General features: G+C 39.6%; 1 protein-coding gene across 5 annotated transcripts in view; it reads left to right on the forward strand.

Moving 5' to 3' along the window:
• The window catches only part of AGK (acylglycerol kinase), an 81,529-nt gene that overhangs the window by 24,207 nt on the left and 32,707 nt on the right, over positions 1 to 24,615 (forward strand). For all 5 annotated transcript variants that reach the window (XM_047834573.1, XM_047834610.1, XM_047834583.1 and 2 more), the window contains exons 3-8: positions 3,908 to 3,947; positions 7,418 to 7,497; positions 12,418 to 12,493; positions 17,530 to 17,622; positions 19,311 to 19,343; positions 20,433 to 20,527. In XM_047834573.1, the coding sequence (XP_047690529.1) occupies positions 3,908 to 3,947; positions 7,418 to 7,497; positions 12,418 to 12,493; positions 17,530 to 17,622; positions 19,311 to 19,343; positions 20,433 to 20,527 (417 nt within the window). The remainder of the gene's footprint in view (positions 1 to 3,907; positions 3,948 to 7,417; positions 7,498 to 12,417; positions 12,494 to 17,529; positions 17,623 to 19,310; positions 19,344 to 20,432; positions 20,528 to 24,615) is intronic.

Raw genomic sequence — 24,615 nt, forward strand, 5'->3', positions numbered from 1 at the left:
TATTCTAGCTTTCTCACAGGTGGCATTGACAGCATATTCCATCTGGCACATTAAAATCCAGGGAATTAATTATAAAAAAGTCTTTTGATTTTGAATAGTGCTCTGATAAATCAAGTAGTATTAGCAAGCTCAAGAGAACTGAGGTCTTTAATCATATACTTAATCACAAGTTAACATTCAAAATTTTACTTCTAGTGAAAAAGAATTTGGGGAAAAAAAATGATCCAAGGTGCTACCCATATTCTTGTCTGTATTTGGGGTCATTCTCTTTTTACCTAGGTCTGCAGGAATCCATGTGGCTGAAATACAGTAAGGCAGATGGTATCTAGTAATGACCCAGAGGAGCCTGGCACGTTCAAGGGCCTGCCCCTGCTAGGAGGGGAGCCAGCTGGGGGAAAGGGGGGACATACAGGCAGGTACGCAGCTTTTATAGCAGTACAGAGGCCTTGTAGAGAGTAATCCGTAGGATGTATCTGTCGTATAAAAGACTGGAGGCACAGGTAGTTCTATAGGAAAAATACATTAAAGTGGGTGTTTGGAGGAGCATAGTTCTGCGTGGTGGTAGTGGTCCCCCCAGGGCAGTGTGGAAGCTGGATTGAGGATTAGCCCAGTCCAGGGGATCCAGTGAGACAAATGCTCAGGTTGCTGCAAGGAACCCAGTTTTCTTTGGTGATCTATTGGTTACCAAGGGTTTAGTATTTTTACCTTGTCATGGTAGAGAAGTCATGGATGTCAGGTGTCAAGTCAACTATAAAGTGGTGTTGTCATGTTAATCACTTTTAAATATTTTACTACTTTGTGCCTTGAATTTCCCTGATCGCGCGCGCGTGTGTTTAAATTACATATATAATTGTTGCTGTTAGGATGATTCACTGAGAGCAGTTGATGGAGAGCTTTTGGGTAGAAGAGCAAAACATGAATATTTATGAATCTCTGGTTGGGGAGAGGAGAGAAGCTTATGCAGCGACCTTTTGCCACATGGTCACTCAAGCAAGTAGGGACTGAGCCTGTCAGTAAAGGTGCCTGTCGTCTAGATTTCACAAAGGGTTAGCCCCCCTAAAATGTTTGTTGTAGAGCAGCCTGCACTTTTGAGTGTCATTTTAATTTTAATAGCACGTTGTTCTTAGGTTTCAGATGGGGAGCACTTTTAAGATTAAATTAAATGAAACTTCCAGTATTGTTAACATATGGTGTTATATTAGTGTCAGGTGCACAATACAGTGATGCAGCAGTTCCAGACATGACCCAGTGCTCATCATCATATACTTGATCTTAGCCAAAAGGCCAAGAAGCGATGTCATCAGGATAAATTTACTCTTTATTCTCCATCACCTCTTTTACCCGCCCCCCACCTCCCCTCTCATAACCACCACTCTAACCCCCTCTAACCACTCTTTAGTTAGAGTCTCTTTTTTGGTGTGTCTCTTTTTTTTTTTTCCCCTTTGTTTCTTTCTTTCTTAAGTTCTGCATATGAGTGAAATCATGTTATTTGTCTTTCTCTGACTTATTTTGTTTAGCATTATACTCTCTAGCTCCATCCATGTCCTCGCAAATGGCAGGATTTCATTCTTTTTTATGGCTGAATAATATTCCATTGTATTTATATACCACAACTTCTGTATCCATTCATCTGTCGATGCACACTGGGTTGCTTTCCCGTCTTGGCTGTTGTAAATAATGCTGCAGTAAACACAGGGGGACACATATCCCTTCAAATTAAGTGTTGTTGTGCTTTGGTAAAAACCCACAGATGGGCGGCATGGGTGCTTCCCTCACACAGTGCTTTCTTCTGAAAGTTGACCGCTCTGTGAAATCTGGGGTGGTTCTCCAGCCTGGCTGTGGAAGAAAAATCATTGAGTAGCCTTTGACCGCGGCTATGGCAAAAAGCGAAAGGTTGTTTAATTTCTTTTAGTTTAACCTTAACTCAAAATTAGGTTTTGAATGACTGTAAAAATGCAAAATTCGGGGTGCCTGGGTGGCTCAGTCAGTTAAGCGTCTGACTTCGGCTCAGGTCATGATCTCACGGTCCGTGAGTTCGAGCCCCACGTCGGGCTCTGTGCTGACAGCTCGGAGCCTGGAGCCTGTTTCAGATTCTGTGTCTCCCTCTCTCTGACCCTCCCCCGTTCATGCTCTGTCTCTCTCTGTCTCAAAAATAAATAAACGTGGGGCGCCTGGGTGGCGCAGTCGGTTAAGCATCCGACTTCAACCAGGTCACCATCTCGCGGTCCATGAGTTCGAGCCCCACGTCGGGCTCTGGGCTGATGGCTCAGAGCCTGGAGCCTGTTTCCGATTCTGTGTCTCCCTCTCTCTCTGCCCCTCCCCCATTCATGCTCTGTCTCTCTCTGTCCCAAAAATAAATAAACGTTGAAAAAAAAAATTCAAAAAAAATAAATAAACGTTAAAAAAAATTTTTTTTTAAAAATGCAAAATTCAAAGTCTCCAATGTTATGAGAATGGTCTAAAAAGTATTTTTTTATTTTTTTAGAAATAATTTAAGTGAAAGAACCCTTTTCTCCTTTCAGTTCTTTCCTATAAATTGTTTATTAGTGTTTTTAACTGTGGTTAACCAGGTTCAAATTACTATCTTAGCGCCATCAACATGCATTAGGATAGACTCTTACAAGGAGAAGACCTGGGGTCTGGTGGGCAATCAGCCATTTAAAATGCTCTTATAGTGGGGCGCCTGGGTGGCGCAGTCAGTTAAGCGTCTGACTTCAGCCAGGTCACGATCTCACGGTCTGTGAGTTCGAGCCCCGCGTCAGGCTCTGGGCTGATGGCTCGGAGCCTGGAGCCTGTTTCCGATTCTGTGTCTCCCTCTCTCTCTCTGCCCCTCCCCCGTTCATGCTCTGTCTCTCTCTGTCCCAAAAATAAATAAAAACGTTGAAAAAAAATTTAAAAAAAAAAAAAAAAAAAAAAAAAAAATAAAATGCTCTTATAGTATAAATGGCATAGACACATTTTAGGAACCTTTTATGTTAAATAGACAAACATTTTTCTGACAGAATGTTTTCATTTTTGCAAGCCAAAATTTCACCTCATGCCAGAATTTTCCACTTGTGATATAATTGAGTGTCTGACAGGGATATAAAAAATAAGAGATTCAGATAAAACAGTAGCAGAAGCAACTAAACATCAGATTTATTTCTGGAGAATGACCTGAGTAATTTCCACTGGATAATAAAAGTACAGGATAGGTGTGTTAATCTTCTCATGCCGGGCTAACAAACCACTGCAAACCTAGTGACTTAACATGGCAAGAATTTATCATCTTCCAGTTCTTGGGGTTGGAAGTCCAACACGGGTCTCACTGGGCTAAAATCAAAGTGTCCACAAGAACTGCACTCCTTCTGGAGGCTCTAGGGCAGAAGCCATTTCCTTGCCTTTCCAGCTTCTAGAAGGTACCTACATTCGCTGACTGGCGGCCTCCTCCCGTCCTCAGGGCCAGCAAACTTGCACCTTTCTGACAATTTTTCCATAGTCCCCTTTGCTGCTGATCACAGGCAAGAGCTTTTAGGGACCCCTGTGATTAGATTAGGCTCCCCTGCATAAAACCAGGATCATCTTCCCATCTCTAGATCCTAAACTTAATCACATCTGTTAAAGCCCCTTTGCCAACTAAGTAAGGTGACATATTTTCAGGTTCTGGGGATTAGGATGTGGGCGTCCTGGAGGGAGCGGTATTTTGTCTACCATTATGTAAATACTTAACACAGGATTTCATTCAGGGAAAGTACTTTTCACAAGTGCCTGTGCTTTGTTACAGGTCTTTTAGAAACTTTCACTTGGGTATTTTATAGGGAAGGGTTGTACTTTCTTTTTTTAAATACTTGAAAAAGCCAGTCTTACTTGTTTGGATCTTAACCTGCTTGCTAAAGCTAATGTTCATTCTCTTTGTTTGCTTTGATAGTGATAACCTGCTAAGGAGAGCCGCCTGCCAAGAAGCTCAGGTAATGTCACTTAATGTGCTAAAGTGAAAACCCGCTTTATCTCCACTGCGCAGAACACCCCGGCTCTTCCAGGGGACCTGCGCGGTGCCTTGCCTCGGTGTGGTTTGGAGAGATTTTCCTACTATCCGGATGAGTCAGGCTGAGAGCCAGCTCTGAAGAGAGCTGGAGGAAGTTAGCCATCTGGTGAAGAGCAGTTCTAACGCCCACCCCTTTAGACGTGCTTACTTCTGGATTCGACCTAAGAGTGCATTAAGTGGGCCGGTTGGAGCTCGGGGAGTTTGTTCATGTCTGTGGTTGTCCTTGAAGATCAGACTAAGCCCTGAATCTCCCCTGCTCCCAATAACCCCCAAGGATGTCCGTTCAGAGCAGGTATTGCCCCTCGAAGTCAAATCTTCTTAAAACTGTTGATTTATATTTTTAAAGCCTGTTTAGCACAGTTGATTCCTACCATGTGTGTGGTGTTCTCCCAGGCCTGTGATACTGCACTTAAATATTCCTGTATCTGGCTGCATTAGTTATGGTTGAATTAGAAATCCTTTCAAGTTGAATGGGGCGCCTGGGTGGCTTAGTCGGTTAAGCATCCGACTTCGGCTCAGGTCTGATCTCAACGTTCGAGAGTTCAAGCCCTACATCAGGCTCTGTGCTGCCAGCTCAGACCCTGGAGCCTGCTTCGGATTCTGTGTCTCCCTCTCTCTCTCTGACCCTCCCCACTCGCACTCTGTGTCTCTCTCTCTTTCTCTCAAAAATAAAAAACATTAAAAAAAAATCCTTTCAAGTTCAAGACCATGTTTTTGTTCTTCCATCCCTTCCAAGTTTGTACATTATACCTTGCAGGTGAAATTCCATGAGTTCCTGAGTTGCCTTTTTGTTGTATGTCATTTAAGCTTATGATATCAGAAATACCAAAAAGGAAACATGAAGTAAAAAACGACAAAGGTATGATGTATTTAGTAGAAGATGTGGTGGCAAGCCTCATATTTGTTACTGAAATGTTTTCATAGATGACAATGACAATAGATACTATTAATAAATTCTTCTCTTTGGTGATTATCTAACTGTTCTAAATCTGTGGTTAAGAATTTGATTACTTATGTTGTTTGTTTTTATCTCCTGTGGCTCTGCTGTTTTGAAAATCGATTCAAGGGACACCTGGGTGGCATAGTCGGTTGAGCGTCTGACTCTTGATTTTGGCTCAGGTCATGATCCCAGGGTCATGGGGTCAAGCCCCATGTTGGGCTCCGTGATGAGTGTGAACCCTGCTTGAGATTCTCCCTCTCTCTCCCTCCCTCTCCCTCCCCCTCCGTTCCCCTCCCTCTCTCTCTTCTCCCTCCGTCCCCTCCCTCTGCCCTTCTCCCTCACTCACACACACTCACTCTCTTAAAAAAAAAAATATATATATATATATATATGTATATAATTTCAAATTTCAGTATTAAATTCGAGGTGATTCCCACCCAAGCTAATTTTCCATTAGCAACTGGAAAATCTTGGGAGGGGACGCTCTTCTTTGTTTCTCCCTAAGGAAGAGTGGTTACAGGGTCCTCTCTTTCTTGTTTAAGGAAAATGGGTCCACCTCTGTTCTGAGTGCCGTCTCTTCCTTTCTCAGAGACTGCTCCCCTAGCCATTTGCTCCCTCATATTTACCTCTTCCCACGGCTCTAATTCTTTACTTCTCAGCACCCATGGACCTCCTTCCATCTGGCAGACGGAAGTGAATTCATCCTTAGAGCCTACTCTCATTACTCTTTGTGTTTATGTCCTTCCTTTTACAGTCTAAATTCTTGAAAGAATTTTTTTTTTAATCTCCCGTAAACTTAACGTACTGTAGCTTCACATAAGCTCCTTAGCCCACTGTAAACCTGAGACTGGAGGTAGGTAAGAATTGGAGAGACTAGGAAACCGGGACACAGGAGAATCATCGGGAACTGTAGATCTGCAATCTGGTAGGCCAGAGAAACTAGTTAATTAAATGACTTCTGGCCACATTCCAGAAAAGATATGGCTAGAGAAAGAACACATTACAATGTTTGGAGATTTGGCAGTGAAATTTTAAGGTTGAATTCAACAAAACTGAAAAACGTAGAAATTAGAACACACCAGAAACTTTTTACAAACACATGGTAGGTCTTTCAGAAGCATTCAGAAAGTGTTTTGTTTTGCTTTGTTTTGTTTTAAAAGACTGTGCGTGGTGAGAACAGCTCTCCCCAGGACTGTCAGGGACGCAGTGGATTTAGAGTCACTTAATAAAACTCTTGGTGTAACTTTCATTTTTCTCCTGACTTTACTTTGTGCTTGTACACTTGAAGTCTGCCTCCTTGGCCCAGACCTGCTCTCCACAATCAAAGACCTGAAAGCTTGGCTCTGGAGCTTTCCTACTCACTCCTTCTGGTGATGGTCTTTTCCAGCCCAGGTGGGAGAGCGCCAGCTCACCTTTGTTCCCAGCTTGGTTCTGCGCATCCGGTTCTGCATGCTTCTGAGTGCCGCCACCTCCTTTATCTGCTTTTCAGAGCTGACAGATAGAAGTTTGGGCTTTGGAGTCGCATGTAAATTCTAGGCTTGTGATTTATTAACTATATGACTTAATCTTTCTGAATTGTGGTTTTCTCAACTATTAAAATGGGAACATTTAATACCTCCTTAGTTTCTGAGAACTAAGAATAATGTGTAGGACAGAGGCAAATACTGGGTGCTTAGTAAGTGTCGTCTTTTCCTTGCTAGTTAATGCTATTTGGCTATCAAGTTATACAAGGTCGCAAAGAGGAGGAGGCAATAGACTATTAGGTTTATTTTCTATATGTATGAAAATCTGAAGATGAAAAATTTTAATGTTTGTTTTTGAGAGAGAGAGAGAGAGAGAGACAGACAGAGCATGAGCAGGGGAGGGGCAGAGAGAGAGGAAGACACAGAATCTGAAGCAGGCTCCAGGCTCTGAGCAGTCAGCACAGTGCCTGACTCGGGGCTCGAACCCATGAACCGCGAGGTCATGACCTGAGCTGAAGTCAGATGCTTAACCAACTCGGCCATCCAGGCGCTTTGAAAATATGAAGATTAATTGGTAACACATAGGTTCTTTATGAGTACGCTTTAGTACTAAATTGAAGGAGAAAAAGATTATACTCTGAAAACTGAGGACAAATGGGTTAAACTTCCCTTCTGATCGACTGTGGCCTTGCTGATTATGTGTTTATAATAAACCTGGCCGTAGCCTATGGAGAACAGAAAAGTTACTTACCTCTAATAGATGAAGCAGGGTTTTTTTCTTATAGAATTTAGGTGATTGTCATTAAATAATGGTAGACTTTGTTATTGCCCACAGTGTTTTTGTCAGTATGAAATCCTGAAAGAACATTTTTTCCCCCAGAGTAGATACTGTGTCTCCTGGAAGTAAATGCCTTTGGACTGAAAGAATATATGTCATCGCTAACTGAATAAAAAGACATTTGCTTAAAACTTTTCTTCTTTCCTTTTTAGGTGTTTGGCAACCAACTCATTCCTCCCAATGCGCAAGTGAAGAAGGCCACGGTTTTTCTCAATCCCGCAGCTTGCAAAGGGTAGCTCAGTTTGTGATTTGTCACATCCTCCCTTTTCCTAAGGGGTGGGGGGAATCCTGGACTATCAGGCAGCTAGTTGGATTGTGTGGAATTGGAAGAAGAAGGCTCAGTACTCATCTAGCAGTACGATTAACGAGAAACAGCAGTTAATGAGCTGTAACTGTAAAGCTGTCTGATGCTTAGCCAACGTGTCTAGCTGCAGTTTAATAAAAATCCCAGAATTCCCACTCTCACGTAAGTCTTCCCTGTGTGGGGACAGCCCCTGCTGTTGCGATGGCAATGATCGAGCCTTCTCTGTCACAGGATGTTCCACGATGGCCAAGAGCACTGTGGGCTTGTGAAGTCAGAAATGACCTTTCCAGAAGGAGGGAACCTTGAGCTAGGCCTTTGGAGGTTGGCAGAGTGAGAGCCCTCAGTCTTCCTGATGGAGGAGATGGGCCAGGGGGCGGGGGTTGTGCTAGGGACAGGAATGACTAGTTAGGTCCCTCCTGTGTCCCATGACAGTCTGTGACCTGGTCTGGCTGGCCTGGAAGGGTTGTGTGAAGACATGGTGGGCATTCAGGTGTGAGGAATCCATGGGACTTTGGTTAATAATCACATGTTTGTGTTCATTTATCATAACAAGGGTCCTGTGCTGGTGCACGACGTTGAGAGTGGGGGAGGCTGTGTGTGCATTTAGCAGGGCAAAGCGTCCGTGGAAATTCTCTGTGTTTTGTGCTCATTTTTACTCTGGACTTGAAAACTGCTCTAAATAATGTGTATAAATTTTAAAAAACTATAAGGGAAAAAAAATTTTTTTTCATTCTTAGGTGCTGCTCTCATTTAGTTGGAAAGGTGAATTTAAAAAGACTTTGAAGTCTTTTAGAAAAAAATCATTTAAAACTTATTCTTTTTTTTTTAAGTTTATTTATTTTGAGAGAGAGAGAGAGAGCGCGCGAGCGCGTCTGAGATTCAAAGAGAGAGAGAGAGAGAGGAAGAGAGGGAGAATCCCCAAGCAGGCTCTGCACTGTCAGCACAGAGCCTGATGAAGGCTTGAACCCACAAACTGTGAGTTCATGACCTGAGCCAAAATCAAGAGCCAAGCGCTTAACCGACTGGGCGCCCCTAAGATGCAAAATTATTCTTAAAATATAGTAAGGATTAAAAGGTTGTGTGTGTGTATGTTGGGCGGAATAATATTTTTTATTCTCCCTAACGACCAGAACAATTCTTTTTGTCTTTTCTGAGGATCAGAAAATTAATAAATACGTATTAGGTTGGATCATATAAGATCTAAGTCAAATGATGTTAAGAACAACAACAACAAAAAGAGTAGTTGGGACCAGCTTCTAAGTAGTCTTGTGTAAAACGCAGGGTCTCTGAAATAAGTTTCTTGAGTAAGAAAGAAGTAATTTCTTGAGAATAAAGAGTGTGGCTTTATAGATAGAAGGAGGAGTCAGGCCTCATTTTTAGTTCTGCAGTTTCTGACACTTAACTACAGATTGTCTGAACTGACTCTGCCTACTTGAATCCTATCAGACTGGCTTGGTCAGAGCCACCTCCCTCCCCCGTGAACATACCAATCTTAACGCCTGTTGATCATTTGTCCTCACGCCACATAATCAAAATACCCAAGATAACTAAACAGTGGTGGCCTGTGGCAGAAGCTGGCAGAGAACTCTGTGGGCTTCAGAGTTGGAAGGATCAGACTTGTATACTCTTCGGTTCTGTGTACTACGGGAGTTACATAACTTAAATCCTCAGTGTACTCATCTGTGAAATGGGAAAGTAATAGCTCCTACCTTATACAATTGCCATATAGAATAGACGCCTTTAGGATTAGATGAGATAATGCCTATAATGTGTTGGGCATTTCTATTTCCTGTAAGCACTGGATAAAAGGGGACTATAAGCCACTGTGATTACTTTTGACTTGTTGGCGAGATTCAAAACGGTTTCTACTTGCTCTCCCCCCTTCTCGAAAGTGCTTGTAACTCCCCCCTGCCTACTGTAGTATAACTGTTTTAGGTCCTATTCCTTTAGAGACCTAGTAAGTTAGCAACTTGCTAATTCTGATGAAGAAAAATATGACACATTAAGTTCCTACTTAGATATTTACATTAAAAAATTAAGAAACTTTTTTAGAGCAGTTTAGGTTCTGTGTACATTTTTACATGTGAAGGTATTGGCATTTCTAAAGGTGGATTATTGTCTAAGAGTATAAAATCTTTATCTTTAAAGGTGAGGCAAGGGAAAGTCTTCTAAAGTTAGTGTCCCTTTTAGCAAGGTGAACCCTTGTATGTATGCTTCTGGCCAGCCGCCACTCTGCAGCTCTCCAGCATCTTTTTTTCCCCAAGCTTTCACTATTTAATTGCACTATTTTTGTCATCTTGGCTCTGCTCTGACGCATAATTCATAATTCATCGTGTAGCTATTTCATTATGTAGTGCTGGTTTAAAACTACATGGGCGCTTTAAGAAATAAGATAACTGTGTGTTTAGCATTAATAAATAATACATTAAGAAGTAATTGTTTTTTTGGTGTGTATGTGAACCTGGAAATTGCTGTAGGTACATAAAGTTTTCCTTTAGCTCTGGTGCTATCTCACCTATAATTATGTAATAAATAATGCATTTCTCCCTGGTAACACTTCCAATTTTTTATATCGAACATGAGAAGGGAAAAAAATCACTTTCATTTTAGAGATTGTCTGTAGCCATCGTATCACGTAAAGACGTGAATAAAAGCCCAAATGTTCAAATCCTGTTTCTTCACCTTGGAGGAGTTTACCGATTTGTTGTAAATGATTAATATAGCAGATTGAGATTGGTCCATAGTTGTGCTTCTCAGTGAGAGCTGATCCACTTCTAGCTGATCTTTTCTTATCAATCTAGTAATGAAAACAACCCTGGAAGGAGAAGCATTTGTAGTATTACTAGCTCAGCCCTTTGCTGTTGGGTGAAGCCCCAGAAATGGTGAGCTGGAAAAGGGCGGTCTTCATGTAGCCTTCCCTGCTTGTTCTAAGAACCATTCAGGGCACTAGACGGGGCAGGGGATATTTGTGCCCTTTGCTTCTGACGTGCTCGTGTAAATCACGAGTTGGAGACACACTTTTTGAGTGGTTCTCATGAAAATTTGTCCAACCTTCTCCGTTTCTATTTTAATTCAGAATCAGAAATGTTACGTGTTTCTCTCTGCCCTTTGGTGCTTATTTCTTTTTAAAGAATGTTGAATTTGGTCTGTGCCTCACTGCACATGTGGCCCATGAGCTACCTGTGCGTCTCTTCCTAGTATAAAATGCCTGTGAGGAAGTCAAAGCATGCATAACTGCTTTAAAAAAAAAAATCTTTTTTTTTTTAATTTATTTATTTTTGGGAGACAGAGACAGAGCACATGTGGGGGAGGGGCAGAGAGAGAAGGAGACACAGAACCCGAAGCAGGCTCCAGGCTCCGAGCTGTCAGCACAGAGCCCAACGCGGTGCTTGAACTCACAAACCGTGAGATCATGACCTGAGCTGAAGTCGGACACTTAACCGACTGAGCCACCCAAGCAACCCCCCCCAAAAAAAACGTCTTTGAAAGAGGACTGAGTAAATGTGGATGTGAAAGTTAGAGGTTCGGCGTTTTGAAAGTTTTAGCTTTTGTTCTTCTTCGATGTGATAGTTGAAAATGTTTGGGCAGAAAACAGGTCAACTGATTGGTATGCTTAACATTTATTCAACTCTGAGACTATGCCATTGGGGACTCTGTGCAAGTTGTGCAACCCTTGATTCTTGGGCTGTGTTTCTGACTCCTCACCTGCACTGGACAAGAGTCACTGTCAGAATGATGTATTTGATGCTTTTAAAACACAGACATTCTTCAAAAGACTCTGTTTCTGTTCTTAGATCACCTCACAATTGTGTCGTTTCCTTTTCCGCAGAATTTACATGTCTACATTTGGGGCAGGTTTATTCATTCATGCATTAGCGCATTCATTCATCAGATACTTATTAAATATCTTCTGAGTGTGCCAGACGTAATCCTAGAGGCCGGGGGATGCAAGGATTATAAGATTCGGTGTCTGTTTTTGGAAGGCTTTCAGTCTTGTCCCAAAGACTGTCTTGCCAGATCACTGATCGTCATGCAATAGGAAAATTCCTACGAGAGGTGTATACAAAGTGATAGGGCCATAAAGAGAAGGATGTGACTATGCCTAGGAGCTTCAGACAAGCTGTTGGTTATCCTAAAGTTACATTAATTTCAAACTTACCCTTTCTTAGCAGAAATTCTGCCTTCATCGAAAAGAATTTTGCGCCTTCTCCTGGGATTTCACTACAGGTTTGAAACTCAAGAAATGGAGAGATCTCTAGTATTTGAAACTGTTAAAAATGGTGTATTTCTTCATCAAAACTTGTGTCCACTGAGTTGGAATTAATCAGTATTCTGTGGGGTTCAGTTTATTCCCTCGGGCCATATGAAAAATGTTACATACATTCTCCTGCTACCCCTGGAATATAAATCAGTTCCATGAGGACTTACTACATTATACTTAAGTTCTAGTTGTTTTTGTCTGCTTTGTTGTGCTGTGTCCCTAGCCCCTATACCTGTGTCTAGCACATAGTAGGTCCTCAGTAAATACTTGCTGAATGAATCAAATGTTGTTTCCTGAGGGGAGCCATACGCAGTGAACATTCTTCCTCTAGAGGAACTAGACTCTGAACTGTAAGCATCCCAGATGGCTAAGAGCTGATTGCGTTAGAAGGTAAACTCCTGGAGGCCCCAGAGTGGTAGCATCTACGTTTCTATCCATAGAAGCTCATCACTCATTGTTCGACTTCCTGTACTTGCACAAATAGAGGAAATCTGCTTCTTGTTCTACTCCAGCGAGGATGGCTGGGCTTTTTATTCTCCCTCTTGAGAACTTGTGTTAACATTTTTGTATTTTTCCTTTGTCTACAGCAAAGCCAGGACTCTATTTGAAAAAAATGCTGCCCCGATTTTACACTTATCTGGCATGGATGTGACTGTCGTTAAGGTAAGAACGCTCCAGAGTGTTGATTTTTTCCGAGCTACTTATAACTTCTTATAACTTACCTTCTTCTCTTGACTCCATAGCAGAAATCACTTAACACACAAGAAGCTGGGAACAGAGGAATCAATGTTGTGTCTTTGTTCTGATCATTAATAAAAGTGGTTTTATTTTTATTTTTTTCAAAGCACTGCCAGCTTTTCATTTTCAGAGTAAGATTAGATGGAAGCATGAACTTGATTCCTTTCATCTGCAAGATAGGACGTGGAATTACTGTCTCTTAGAAGATGAAAGTAGGAATAGCTGTAAGAATTCTTTTCCTGAAAATAAAAAAATTTCCACTTTGAGTAATTAATTACTTGGTAGTGCCACAGACAGGTAAACATTTTCTCTCTGGTGAGGAATTTTAAGTGGTAAAGCTGTAGAATTTGTGACATTTGGCTAAGACAAGGAGACAAAAGTAAGTTAGAAGGATTGTGCTATAGAGAAGACGCTCCAAGACTCCACTCAAAGCCCCAAAACTTTGAAGCGATATGTATATGGGGGGTACTGAGGCGTGTGCATTTGGTGAAAATCACTCTTCTCATGTTTGTAAGTCTGTAGTTTATTTTTAATATTACACACTTTCATGAAATCAGAGATTAAAAGGTAATTGAATCCAATTTATCGTGACGTGTTGACCTACCATGTCCAGCTGGTCGGAGATGTGGTCTTCAGTTGTCCACCTCCAGGGACGGGAGAAGGGGGAAGAGAGCTAACGTTCATCTGAGTGCTTGTAATGCACGTTTCAGGCTCCACGTATGAGAGATCCTAGAATTGTTATGTAGGACTGACATTTCTTCTTTGAATGTTCGATTGAACTCAAAACCATCTGGACCTGGAGCTTTCTCTGAGGGGAGATTGTTTTGTATGGTTCTAGAAGTAGTGAGGTTCTATTCTTGAATTAATTTTGGCAAGGCACGATTTTCAAGCAATTTGTTCATTGCATTGAAGTTTTCAAATTAATTGATACCAAGTTGTTCCTAATTTCCTCCTTTTGACTTTAAGTTTCTGTAATACTTGTAGTCTCTCATTTTAATTCTTCATATTGTTTATATGTGCCCCCATTTTTTCTCTCATTAGTCTTGTGAGAGATATGTCAATTTAATCCTTGCCAAGAATCAGTTTTTGGCATGTTGATCCTCTCGTTTATGTTTGTTTCATTAATTTCTAGTCTGTCTTTATTGTTTCCTTTATTCTACTTACTTAGGGTTTTTCTTGCTGTTCTGTTCTGACATTTTAACTTGGATGTTTATTTATGTTTTACCATTTTTCATTGTATTTATTTCAAGCTATAAATTTTGCTTTACTTCTTCAACTGCATCTTCTAAGTTATGATATATGATATTTTCATTAACATTCATTAAAAAATATTTTCTAATTTCCATCATGATTTTTGTTTGGCCAGTGAGTTCTTTAGACCCGTTTTTTTTTTTTTTTTAATTTTTTTTTTTCAACGTTTATTTATTTTTGGGACAGAGAGAGACAGAGCATGAATGGGGGAGGGGCAGAGAGAGAGGGAGACACAGAATCGGAAACAGGCTCCAGGCTCTGAGCCATCAGCCCAGAGCCTGACACGAGGCTCGAACTCCCGGACCGCGAGATCGTGACCTGGCTGAAGTCGGACGCTTAACCGACTGCGCCACCCAGGCGCCCCTAGACCCGTTTTTAAATTTCCAAATATAAAGTTTTTCTAGTTACCTTTTTTCCTAGTTAGCATTTTGTTAATGATTTCTTATTTGATTGCATTATGGGTCAGTGAATGTAGTCTATACAATTCCAGCATTTGGAAGTTTATCAAGTCTTGTTTTGTGGCCTAGCGTGTGTTTTGTTTTCATAAATGTTCCTCGTATGCATGAAAGAGTATCAGCCATCGGGTACCATGTTCTGCTTGTGCCCAATGAGTTAAGTCTGTTCATTGTGTGGTTCTAGTCTTCTGTGTCCTGAGTTTTTTCCTTCTGCTTTAACTATAGAGAGAGGGGTATTAGAACGCTCCCACCGTTAGTGCAGATTTTTCTATTTCTCTATGTAGTTTTGCTCATTTTTGGTTTTTATATTTTGAGATGGTGTTGATACATTGCTCTCCCGTTTCAAGTCACCTCATTTGTCTTGCACTTTGACCCTGTCGAGAGCAATTCTCTTTAGCCCCAGTATTACCTCTGCCACAGTCTGTCTTCTCTAGTATTAGTGACTCTAGCTTGCTTTGGTTGGTTTTTGCTTGGTGTAATATTTTTTTATCCCTTTACTTTCAGCCTTTTTGTATCTTTATATTTTAGATGTACTGCTGGTAAAGGCTTGAAAACAGGGTATTTTAAGGATCCAACTTTTTTTTTTTTTTTTTTGGTCTTTTTACTGGACCGTTGAATCCATTAACATTTATTATAATTACTGTCGTATTTCTTTCTACACTAGATATCTACTGCTACATAAGAAACACCTTGACAACTGCTTCTCTGCTTCTGATTCTGTTGGTCAGTGGTCTGTTCAGAGCTGCCCTTGTGCTGGTCTCACTGGGCTCACCCATGGCCTGGCTGAGGAGGGATTGCCTAAGATGGCCTGACTCATGTATCTGTGGGTCAGTTCTGCTGCTGTCTGGCTCATGTGGTCCCCAGCACACATCTTCACCTGGCAGCTGGGTTCTCTGAAGTAAATTACAGACATCATGTCATTTTAATCCCTAGATTCTTCAGTATGACTTAAAAAAAAAAAAATCAGACTACCTTTCTTTGTAACTGCGGTGTCCTTATTATACCCAGCACAAGTAACAGTTCTCTAATATCATGTCATGTCATGCTAGCTAGTGTCTTGATTCACTTTTCTTTATTTAATATCAGTAGGCCACTTTTTTTTTTTTAATCCTTCCTTTGTTGGTGCATTTGGAATTTTCATCTTCAAGTATGTTATCCTTATAAATGTAATCTTTTAAATAACTGTCTATTAAATCTGTCAAAAATTTTTAGAATTTTGGTGCATTCATGTACATATTCATATTTATTAATTTTTTTGCAAGTATTTATTGACTGTCTACTGTGAGCTAAGTCCTGTTCTAGGTATTGGGGATACAGGCTGAACAAAATAAACTTTCCATGTCTGTCCCCAAAGAGCTTCAAAGTGGGAAAGGGAAGGATCAGATAGGAAACAGATACACAAACATACGGTTTGTTGGATGGTGATGAGTGCCAAGAAGAAATATCAAGTAGAGTAAGAGGACCAGGAGGAATAAGGGTGTCATTTACATATTCAGTAAATTACCTTTTGCCTCTATTGTTGATAGTGTTGTATAGAGAAAGGCTCAAGGGAGAGTCCTAAAGAAATATCACTGGGAATCTACCTACAATTTGATGTCACTTCACTGAGCTGCTCCCTTGGAGCACAGACCTTCAGTTGGTAGCTAACTAACCTACTTAAATTCTAGTGTATCGTTCCCACATTTCTCTATTTTGTCCCCGAGGACCTCATCACATAGCTTGCCAGGTGCCTTGCTAAAGAGCAGATACAATGTCTGTCTAGTTTCCCATATCTACTGATCTAGTAATGTCAAGGAAGATGAGGATAGTCCAAAATGCCTCGTTCTTAGCGAACCCATACTGATTCCTGACGATCGCCTATTTTGGGATACTCACAACCCATCCTCTTAATCAGGATTGACATTATATTCTTTTTTAAAAAAATTAACTATTTGCAAACGTGTGTTTAACTATAAAGCCAGCCATTTCATTTTTAGAATAAAAGTGGGATAATTCATCATAAGATTAATGGTGTTAGTTCAGGGGCTTCTTTTTTCCTCTGTGTTAACTGTGCTCAGGTACTTTGCCTATTAGTGTGTCTTGTACAGTGTCAATAGGAAGGGCTGTTTCCTATTTTAGTATTAGTTGCATTATGTGTTTTAAAATTTAATGTTTGGTTTTAGAGGTAGTGGCTTAGATGATTCATTGAAGTCTGCATACGTATCTGAGGAAATACTTTCAGTAAAAATGGTGAGGTTTAGGTACTGTGTTGTAACTACTCTGAATCATACCTGTACATCTTTAACGTGTAGTCATAGCAAAACCTAACCTTTCATTTAAGTACAGTACAAGTTATAAACAGTTACCTTGCTAGTTTAGTAGTTTTATACACTGCTTTACAACAGTACTAAGGGGAAGCTATTATTACCCCATCCCCCAACACACATAATCTCATTGATAAGTAAATTAAGCTCCTGAGAGTTTAAGGCCTCTCAGCTAAAAAGTAGCAGGGTTGGCCTTTAATCTGGGTTTCTTGGGCTCCCAAATCTGTGCTCTTTTCATTACATCTGTTACTCTGTATTTGCATATACACATGACTTCCTGCTTTCAGATGAAAGGCACCTGGTAAATAGTGTAATTGAATCTGCACTGGACTGGAAATGAGTCCTTTGACTAGCTAACTGTATAACTGGAGACAGATCACTGGGTTTGAGTTTTATATATATGTATATGTGTGTGTGTGTGTGTGTGTGTGTGTGTATATATATATATATATATATATATATAAACCTATAAATTTATATAACATATATATATAAATATGTATAAATATATATTTTAACATTTTTTTTAAGTGTTTATTTCTGAGAGAGACAGAGTACAACTGGGGGAGGGGCAGAGAGAGGGGGAGACACAGAATCTGAAACAGGCTCCAGGCTCTGTGCTGACATCTGACAGCAGGGCTCGAACTCACGAACCGCGAGATCATGACCTGAGCTGAAGTTTGATGCTGAACCGACTGCGCCACCCCGGCACCCCGAGTTTTATATTTTAAAGAAGCTTAAAGATGGTTTCTGAGGTCCCTTCCAGCTCTAAACAGTACAAAAGTATATATATAATTGCTTTGATAGCTGCTTAGTTTTTCATGCCTATCAATTATGCAGACTTTGAGGAAAGACTTGTGTAAAACTTTAAAGAAAATATCCCAGATGTTTACATCTTTGATCTTATGGCCCTAGGATGATAAATTTACCAAAGTCTTCTTTTGTATTTCAGACTGATTATGAGGGCCAAGCCAAGAAACTCCTGGAACTGTTGGAAAACACAGATGTGATCATTGTTGCAGGGGGAGATGGGACACTGCAGGAGGTATGGCTGTTGTTCTGTTTGAAACCATTTTGAAGGTGAGAAAAATGGAAACTAGATGGTTGAGCAATGGAATAAAGTGGTTACAACTTAAGGAAATGATTTATTTTTAGTTTATTTTTTTAGGATTGTTACTCTCTGAAACAGGCATAGCATTACGTTTTCCTCATGTGCTTTTATTTCATCGCTTTGTATAAACTTTATACCCAGCATATAGAAGGATTTTTGTTTTATCAAATTGAAGTTGGATAAAAATGAATACAGAGAAGAAATGGTGTTGAGTACAATAAGATTTTTATACGTTAGAGACTCTGATGGAGAAGCCCTGTTGGTTAGGGAGTTAGGGAATCAGTTTTAATTATGAAGAATTTTATTCTTCTTAAATAAACTTAAAGATCCCCTTTTGAACAAAATGCATTTGCCTGTCCTCACATCATTTCCATCACATGGAATGTTATCTCCTAATAGTACAGTTAGAGGCCGGCGTCTATATATTTAGGTGTATGTATCTGCCTCTCTTTTAAAACTTCATGTCCTTAATGCTTACTTTGGTCCAATGAGGACAGGAAGTATGTTGCCCTAGAAGTGCTGCTCTTTTGGAGGGCAGCAGACTGAAACCTTCATTATGTATTGGAAACCCCTGAAGAGCCAGGTCAGGTGCCCCTCCTCCGGCTCAGTGTTTCCATCCCATGGGCCATAATTCACATTTGTGCCTCATTTCTGATTGCCTTTTGCCTCCATTTGGTGGTTTCCTCAGTGTTGAGGGATCCGGAGCTAACAGCAGACAGAGCAGTGTCCTATGTTTGACTTAGCAATTATGTGAGCCTTAGTAAGCTTCTTTTAGAAAGGCTGTGCTAATGATCTTGTAATTGTTTTTATGGCTTTTTAATGAAGTGTGAAGAATACTGGTAGCATGCCAACAAAGAATGAAGTAGACCTCACGACAGCCCCCTTTAATCCTGAAATTCAGTGAGGCAGGAGGTGAAGGGGGAAGATTGGCATCAGCCTTTACTTCACAAAACGTTTTTAAGAAATATACCAAATCGCGTATCTGGGATCATCACAGTCCTATAAAAATAGGCACTGAATATGCCAAAACGTAAAAAACTGATTAATGATGGTTGTTCTGCATGGTGGGACTTTGAGAAAGAATTTTCTTCTTTGGGTATTTTTCACCACTTTTACAAGACCTGTGTATTATATTTTAAAAATAAAACATGTACAAATTCAAATTCAAAATATCTTTTAAAAGCGGGGCCGCTCTTCCCCTTGTCTTCATTTTCATCAGTAAGAAACATTTATTGAGCAGAGACTTTCCGCGTGTAGCAAAGAGTTAGTTTTTTCCTGTATGTGCACTTATAGTACAACCTCAGCTCTTCTGTATGATTGATGGGTGCCTCACACTTGTATCCATTTTATAGAACTTAAAACAATTTTGCTAATATGATGTGGAGGTTTTATAATTATTTTGTCTTAGCCTCTATTGGACTATTGATTTTAGGTCAAGAACAAAATCTAATTTAGCTCTGATCCCTTTGCAGAATACTGTGGTTGAAGAGCTAGTACATCTTTTCACATAGTTTCTAGGAAGAAAATAGGAACAAGTTTGTGATCCATGAAAATTAAGTCTAATTCTTGTATGATAAGGGGAATACACGTTGTTTATAATATTTTTTTTTTAACATTTGTAGGTTATTACTGGAGTTCTTCAAAGAGCAGATGAGGTGAGCTTTAAAGAAAGAGCAGTTGCATTTTAACTTCTGCATTTCTGTTCTTTCTCTCTTCTTTTACCTTTTTTTTTTTTTTTTTTTTTTTTTTTTTACCATTTTATATGTTAAGGTGCTTCCTTGGGTTTTAGTAAATACTGCTGCCTGTGTCCTAGAACACTTTTATTATTAATCTGTGGCAGACTTCTCTGCTGTAGTATTCCAGAGTACCCAATAGCTTTTTACTGGAAAAGCTATTGTTTGCAATATAAAATTTTCCCATGGAAACTCTTGTTCACAGAATTCCTTCATAAATGAATGGTGGTATATCCATATACTGGAAGCCATGGAGCAGTAAAAATGAATGAATTAGATCTATAAGTATTTATAGATCTTTCTCTCTATGTGTGTATGTATATACATATATATTTATGTGTACATATAAAATTTTTAAAATATTGAATGAAAAAGGCAGGTTGCCAAAGTATGTTAGGCATTACTACTAGGTTTTGGAATTCAGAAAACAATACTGTATACTATCGATGAATGCCTAAATATGTTGTAAAAGAATAACAATGTGGCTGGAAAGGAATCCCATCAACGGCAGGATAAAGGTTGCCTCTCAGAAGGGAGAGAGGGAAACGGATGAAGGACTTCTCCGTGAATGTGCTTATTCTCTTTGCCTTCTTTATACTGGAGATTGTTTATAAAGCCTTGTCATTAGTTACTCTACAAAGGTTAGATATTTTTAGTTGAATTTTATCCACAATTTTTTCAAATAATACTGTGACAACATAATACAATTTCTGTCACAATAGCACATTTATCTAGTATCTTTAAGACCCTCATTTTTGTAACCAAATTTCTTTGAACCAATTGCCGTTAACGAGTACCCAGATATTTCTTCCAGATTCAGAGTCCTGTTTTTAAGGGCTTTCTCATTCTAGAAACTGCTCACTTAATGTTACCCGATTGCTGGTCTAGGGAAGGGAGAGACAGGGTAGTGGACTTAGGGTCAGTTACTTTGTCATAGTGGACGCGTCTGTGTCTCTGTTCAGCCTGACTTTTTTTGACCATAACCATAAAACTTTTCTTTTTTTCCCCTAGGCTTCCTTCAGTAAAATCCCCATTGGATTTATCCCACTGGGACAGACCAGTAGTTTGAGTCATACTCTCTTTGCCGAAAGTGGAAACAAAGTCCAGTAGGTTGTCAATGTGGGGCGGTAGCATTTGTGGGAGACTGAGCCTGGGAATGGACAGTTCACATGTGGGTGATATGAATTTTTTGGTTTTGTTTCTAGCTTTGATAGCCTGAAACCTCAAATCATTAAGCGCAAGACCTAGATCAAATTTCAACCTTTCTGTTCACTGGGAAGTTTCCTTTTTTGGGTTCTGGGACCCTGGTGATCTGATATCAAGTGCCCAGGTCAGGTGTAGAGATGAATATTGATGTCCTTTTGTCAGTTTTGAAGATTGCATGCCTGACCCAAACTGTCTTTATGCCTTTATGTTGTAAGATTGTCTAGTGAAGACAGGTTTGCATTGATCATTTGTTTGCTTTAAAAATGCATGATCACAAACAGCATGTCCCTTGTGAAAACTGAACTGGTAGCCGCGGCTTCTTTATTCTGATAATATAAGTAGCCAGAATAGCTAAGTAATAGTGGCATCCTTTGGGAAATGCCTAAAGTGGAAGGCAGTGTGGATAAAGCAGCTGGGGAAGCGACATCGAAATGAAATTGCTGTGAATCTGTCTTCAGGAGTCGGGCAGATTGTTGTTGTTGTTGTTCTTTTCTCTCAAAAGCCTTATGTAAACAAAGCTGTAGTCCTTCGAGAAGATGGAAATCTTGAATATGAGTCCTGGCTTTGAACAGTGACAAATAGTATAACTGAGAAAATCCTTTGCAGGCTCTCGTTGTCAGTTGCTTGATCTTTAATGTCAGCTTTGTGACACAGTTAGGGGAGATCAATAAATAAATACTTGTTGAATGTGTTAACTAAAATCTTCTCGTGATATTTCTGGCTATATAAGGTTCTAGAATCATAACAATAATAGTATTCAGGTGATTTACTGTTTGGGTTTTTTTTTTTTTTTTCTGCTTTTGGGATTTTGATTAAATTGGTTTCTGTGGATTTATTTTTGCTGTTACAATTTTAGGAGTTATTTTATATCTTTTTACCAATTCTCTCTCTCCTCTCTCTGTGTATATATATCTACACACACACACACACACACACACACACACACACACACACATACACATATGTATACACCTACATATATATTATAAAAGTCTTGGTCCGTATGTCAAACACGAGGCATAAACATAGTCATATATCAGGCCTTCATCTAACGTCTCTTGATTCAATCCTTAATCTGTGTGGGATGTCCAGTTCTTCATTAGTCATCCTAAAGCCTGACATGGCATTTCAGTTTGCCAGACTTGTTATTCCCAATTTAGAATTTCTGAGGAGCAGTAGATATAACAAAAAATGAATTATTCAAACATTTTTGTTTATCTGAAATAAATTCTATGTGGTTTGGGCCTTGGCTACTTTAGAGAGTTAGTCTTTCTTTCTGTGTCAATACAGATTATTTGAATTGCTTAGCCAATGTTCCCAAATATGTCAGTGATCCAGAGGGAGACCATGTTCCTTGGAGAACACCTTGCCTATCCAAAAAGCCAGCTTATGCGCGTCGTAGCTGCCCTCAAGGTCTTAGTTTGTTGAAGGTCTTCAGTTTTTTGGGAGCCGATTTTCCCTGTGGTTAAACTAATGTTGTTGCTGCTTCTATTTATAATTTAAAGATTTATAAAACTTAATTTATAAGCATGCCCAAGGGCTCTTAGGTAATTAAGTAAATTTGCCCTGGGTTTGGAATTTTGTAGACCTCTCAACATGGCAGATGCCTAAGGCCATTTAAGAGAACAAGGCTATGTTTTTTGCACTGCTCTCAAGATGTGTTGTACCACAATTACTACAGGAGAAAAAAGAGTCTTGCCTCTGGAATATTGCAGGTAAATAATCCTAAAAAATAGCTGTTCCATGCTACAGTGCTGCTTTATTTAGAACTTTCCATTACTGCCAGAGAATGATAAATTTGGAGTTGTGTCTTAGCTGTTCTCTGCCACATAATTTTTGGGGAAAAAAATAATATTAAAAGGCTTTTTCATGGGGCACCTAGATGGTCAGTTGGTTAAATATCTGACTTTAAAAAAAATTTTTTTTTAACATTTATTTTTGAGACAGAGAGAGAGACAGAGCATGAACAGGGGAGGGGCAGAGAGAGAGGGAGAAACAGAATCTGAAACAGGCTCCAGGCTCTGAGCTGTCAGCACAGAGCCCGACGCGGGGCTCAAACTCACGGACCGTGAGATCATGACCTGAGCCAAAGTCGGACACTTAACCGACCGAGCCACCCAGGCGCCCCAAATATCTGACTTTTGATCTCAGCTCAAGTCTTGATCTCATGGTCATGTGTTCAAGCCCTGCACTGGGCTCTGCTGGGTGTGGAGCCTACTTTAAAAAAAAAAAAAAAAAAAAAAAAGATTTTTTCAGCCACAACATTGTATTTTAAGGTCAGTCTCTCAAAAGCTCTTCCTAAACCCCTCAATGTGCTAGGTGTTACTCAGAGCAAGTCCAGAGCTTTTGGATCTTTTCTAAGAGCTTCCTTCAGAATTAATATATTTATAGGATCTAAACCTGTGATCATGCTGCTTGCTTTCTCCTAAATTGAACCTCATTTTCTAAACTGCTGCCTACTTCCTGGATAGCATCTGTACTGGAGGGGGAAAAATAGGGTAAAGACGTGTTGATAGAGAAATACGGAAAAGTAAAGTAGGCCATCTTTTCACTTTGATTTTGCTTACTGGGGAACCCAGAATGTACTCTAAGTGAGTTCATGTGTATATTTTGGGGAAAGTGTCTTAAACTGTATGTAACTTTGCTAGAAGTGCCGATTCAAGTGGATGTGATTCCTGACTTAGCTGTTTACATTTTAAGTCTGATCACACTGATGAGGAGGCCTGTAAGTCATGGGCTTGCCCTTTGGGAACCATAGGTACTCCTTTGGTACGTCCACAGTAATCTCAGAAGGTGAGAGAGTGCACCCTTGGAGTTAGACCTAGTTGAACCTTGTTTTGCCACCAGCTTGCTCTGTCATCTTGAGAATATGATTAAATCTCCCTCTTGAGTCAGTTTCTTTACCTGCATTTATCAGATGCCCAACAATAGTACCTCAGAATATTAACAAGTTAAAATAAGGACTAGTTAGGTAAACAAGCAATTATGCTTGGTAAACCATGGGATAAGACTTTATGCATATTTATTGATGATTTAGGATGGAAAATACTAAATAAGAAATAGGCTGACTGTACAATTAATGAGTTTAGATTCTGTAATTAAAACAACATTAATCAAAAAAGACAACCCTCTATTCTCTTGCTGTTTCACCTAAGGAAAAACATTTATTGTTATTAGAAAAAAAATTTTAATGGTTATATATTTTTGAGAGAGAGAAAGCTGGGGAGAGGCAGGGAAAGAGGGAGACACAGAATCTGAAGCAGGCTCCAGGCTCTGAGCTGTCAGCACAGAGCCCGACACGGGACCTGAACTCTCAAACTGCGAAATCATGACCTGAGCCGAAGTAGGCCACTTAACTGACTGAGCCAGGCACCCCAGGAAAAGCATTTATTTTTAAAGGAAAGAACATTTTACTATAGAAAGGTTTTTTTTTTTTTCCTACCAGTGGGGTACAGAGCAGAACGGATTAGGAGGAGCCATATTAGGAGAGAAACGACACTTTTTCGAACAGAGATTATAGTAATTTCTAAATGTCTCCTTTTTTATAATTGTACTTAAAGGATAGACACACTAAATCTTTTACTTTATTAGTAATTACTGTGTTTTTCTAAAATATAACAATAAAGGTAATAGAATACTAACATTGCTGAGCCTTTACAAAAAAAACATGAAACACTTAGGGATAAATCCAACAAAATATGTGTAAGACTACAAAACCTTGAAGAGAGAAATCAAGAAAACATAAATAAATGGAGAGACCTGTGTTCGTGGACTTCAAGACTAATATTTTGATGTTTGTTTTCCAAATTGATCTCTTTTTCAAGATTTTTTATAGAAATGGACTTGTAGATCCTAAAATTTATATGGAAAAATAAAGGAACTAGAATACCCAGAATAACTTTGAAAAAGAATAACTAAGTTTGAGGACTTACCCTATTTGATTCTAAGACTAACTCTGTAACAGACAGTCCAAGACTAACTCTTTGAA

Source organism: Prionailurus viverrinus, chromosome A2, assembly GCF_022837055.1.
Source record: "Prionailurus viverrinus isolate Anna chromosome A2, UM_Priviv_1.0, whole genome shotgun sequence".
NCBI lineage: Eukaryota > Metazoa > Chordata > Mammalia > Carnivora > Felidae > Prionailurus > Prionailurus viverrinus.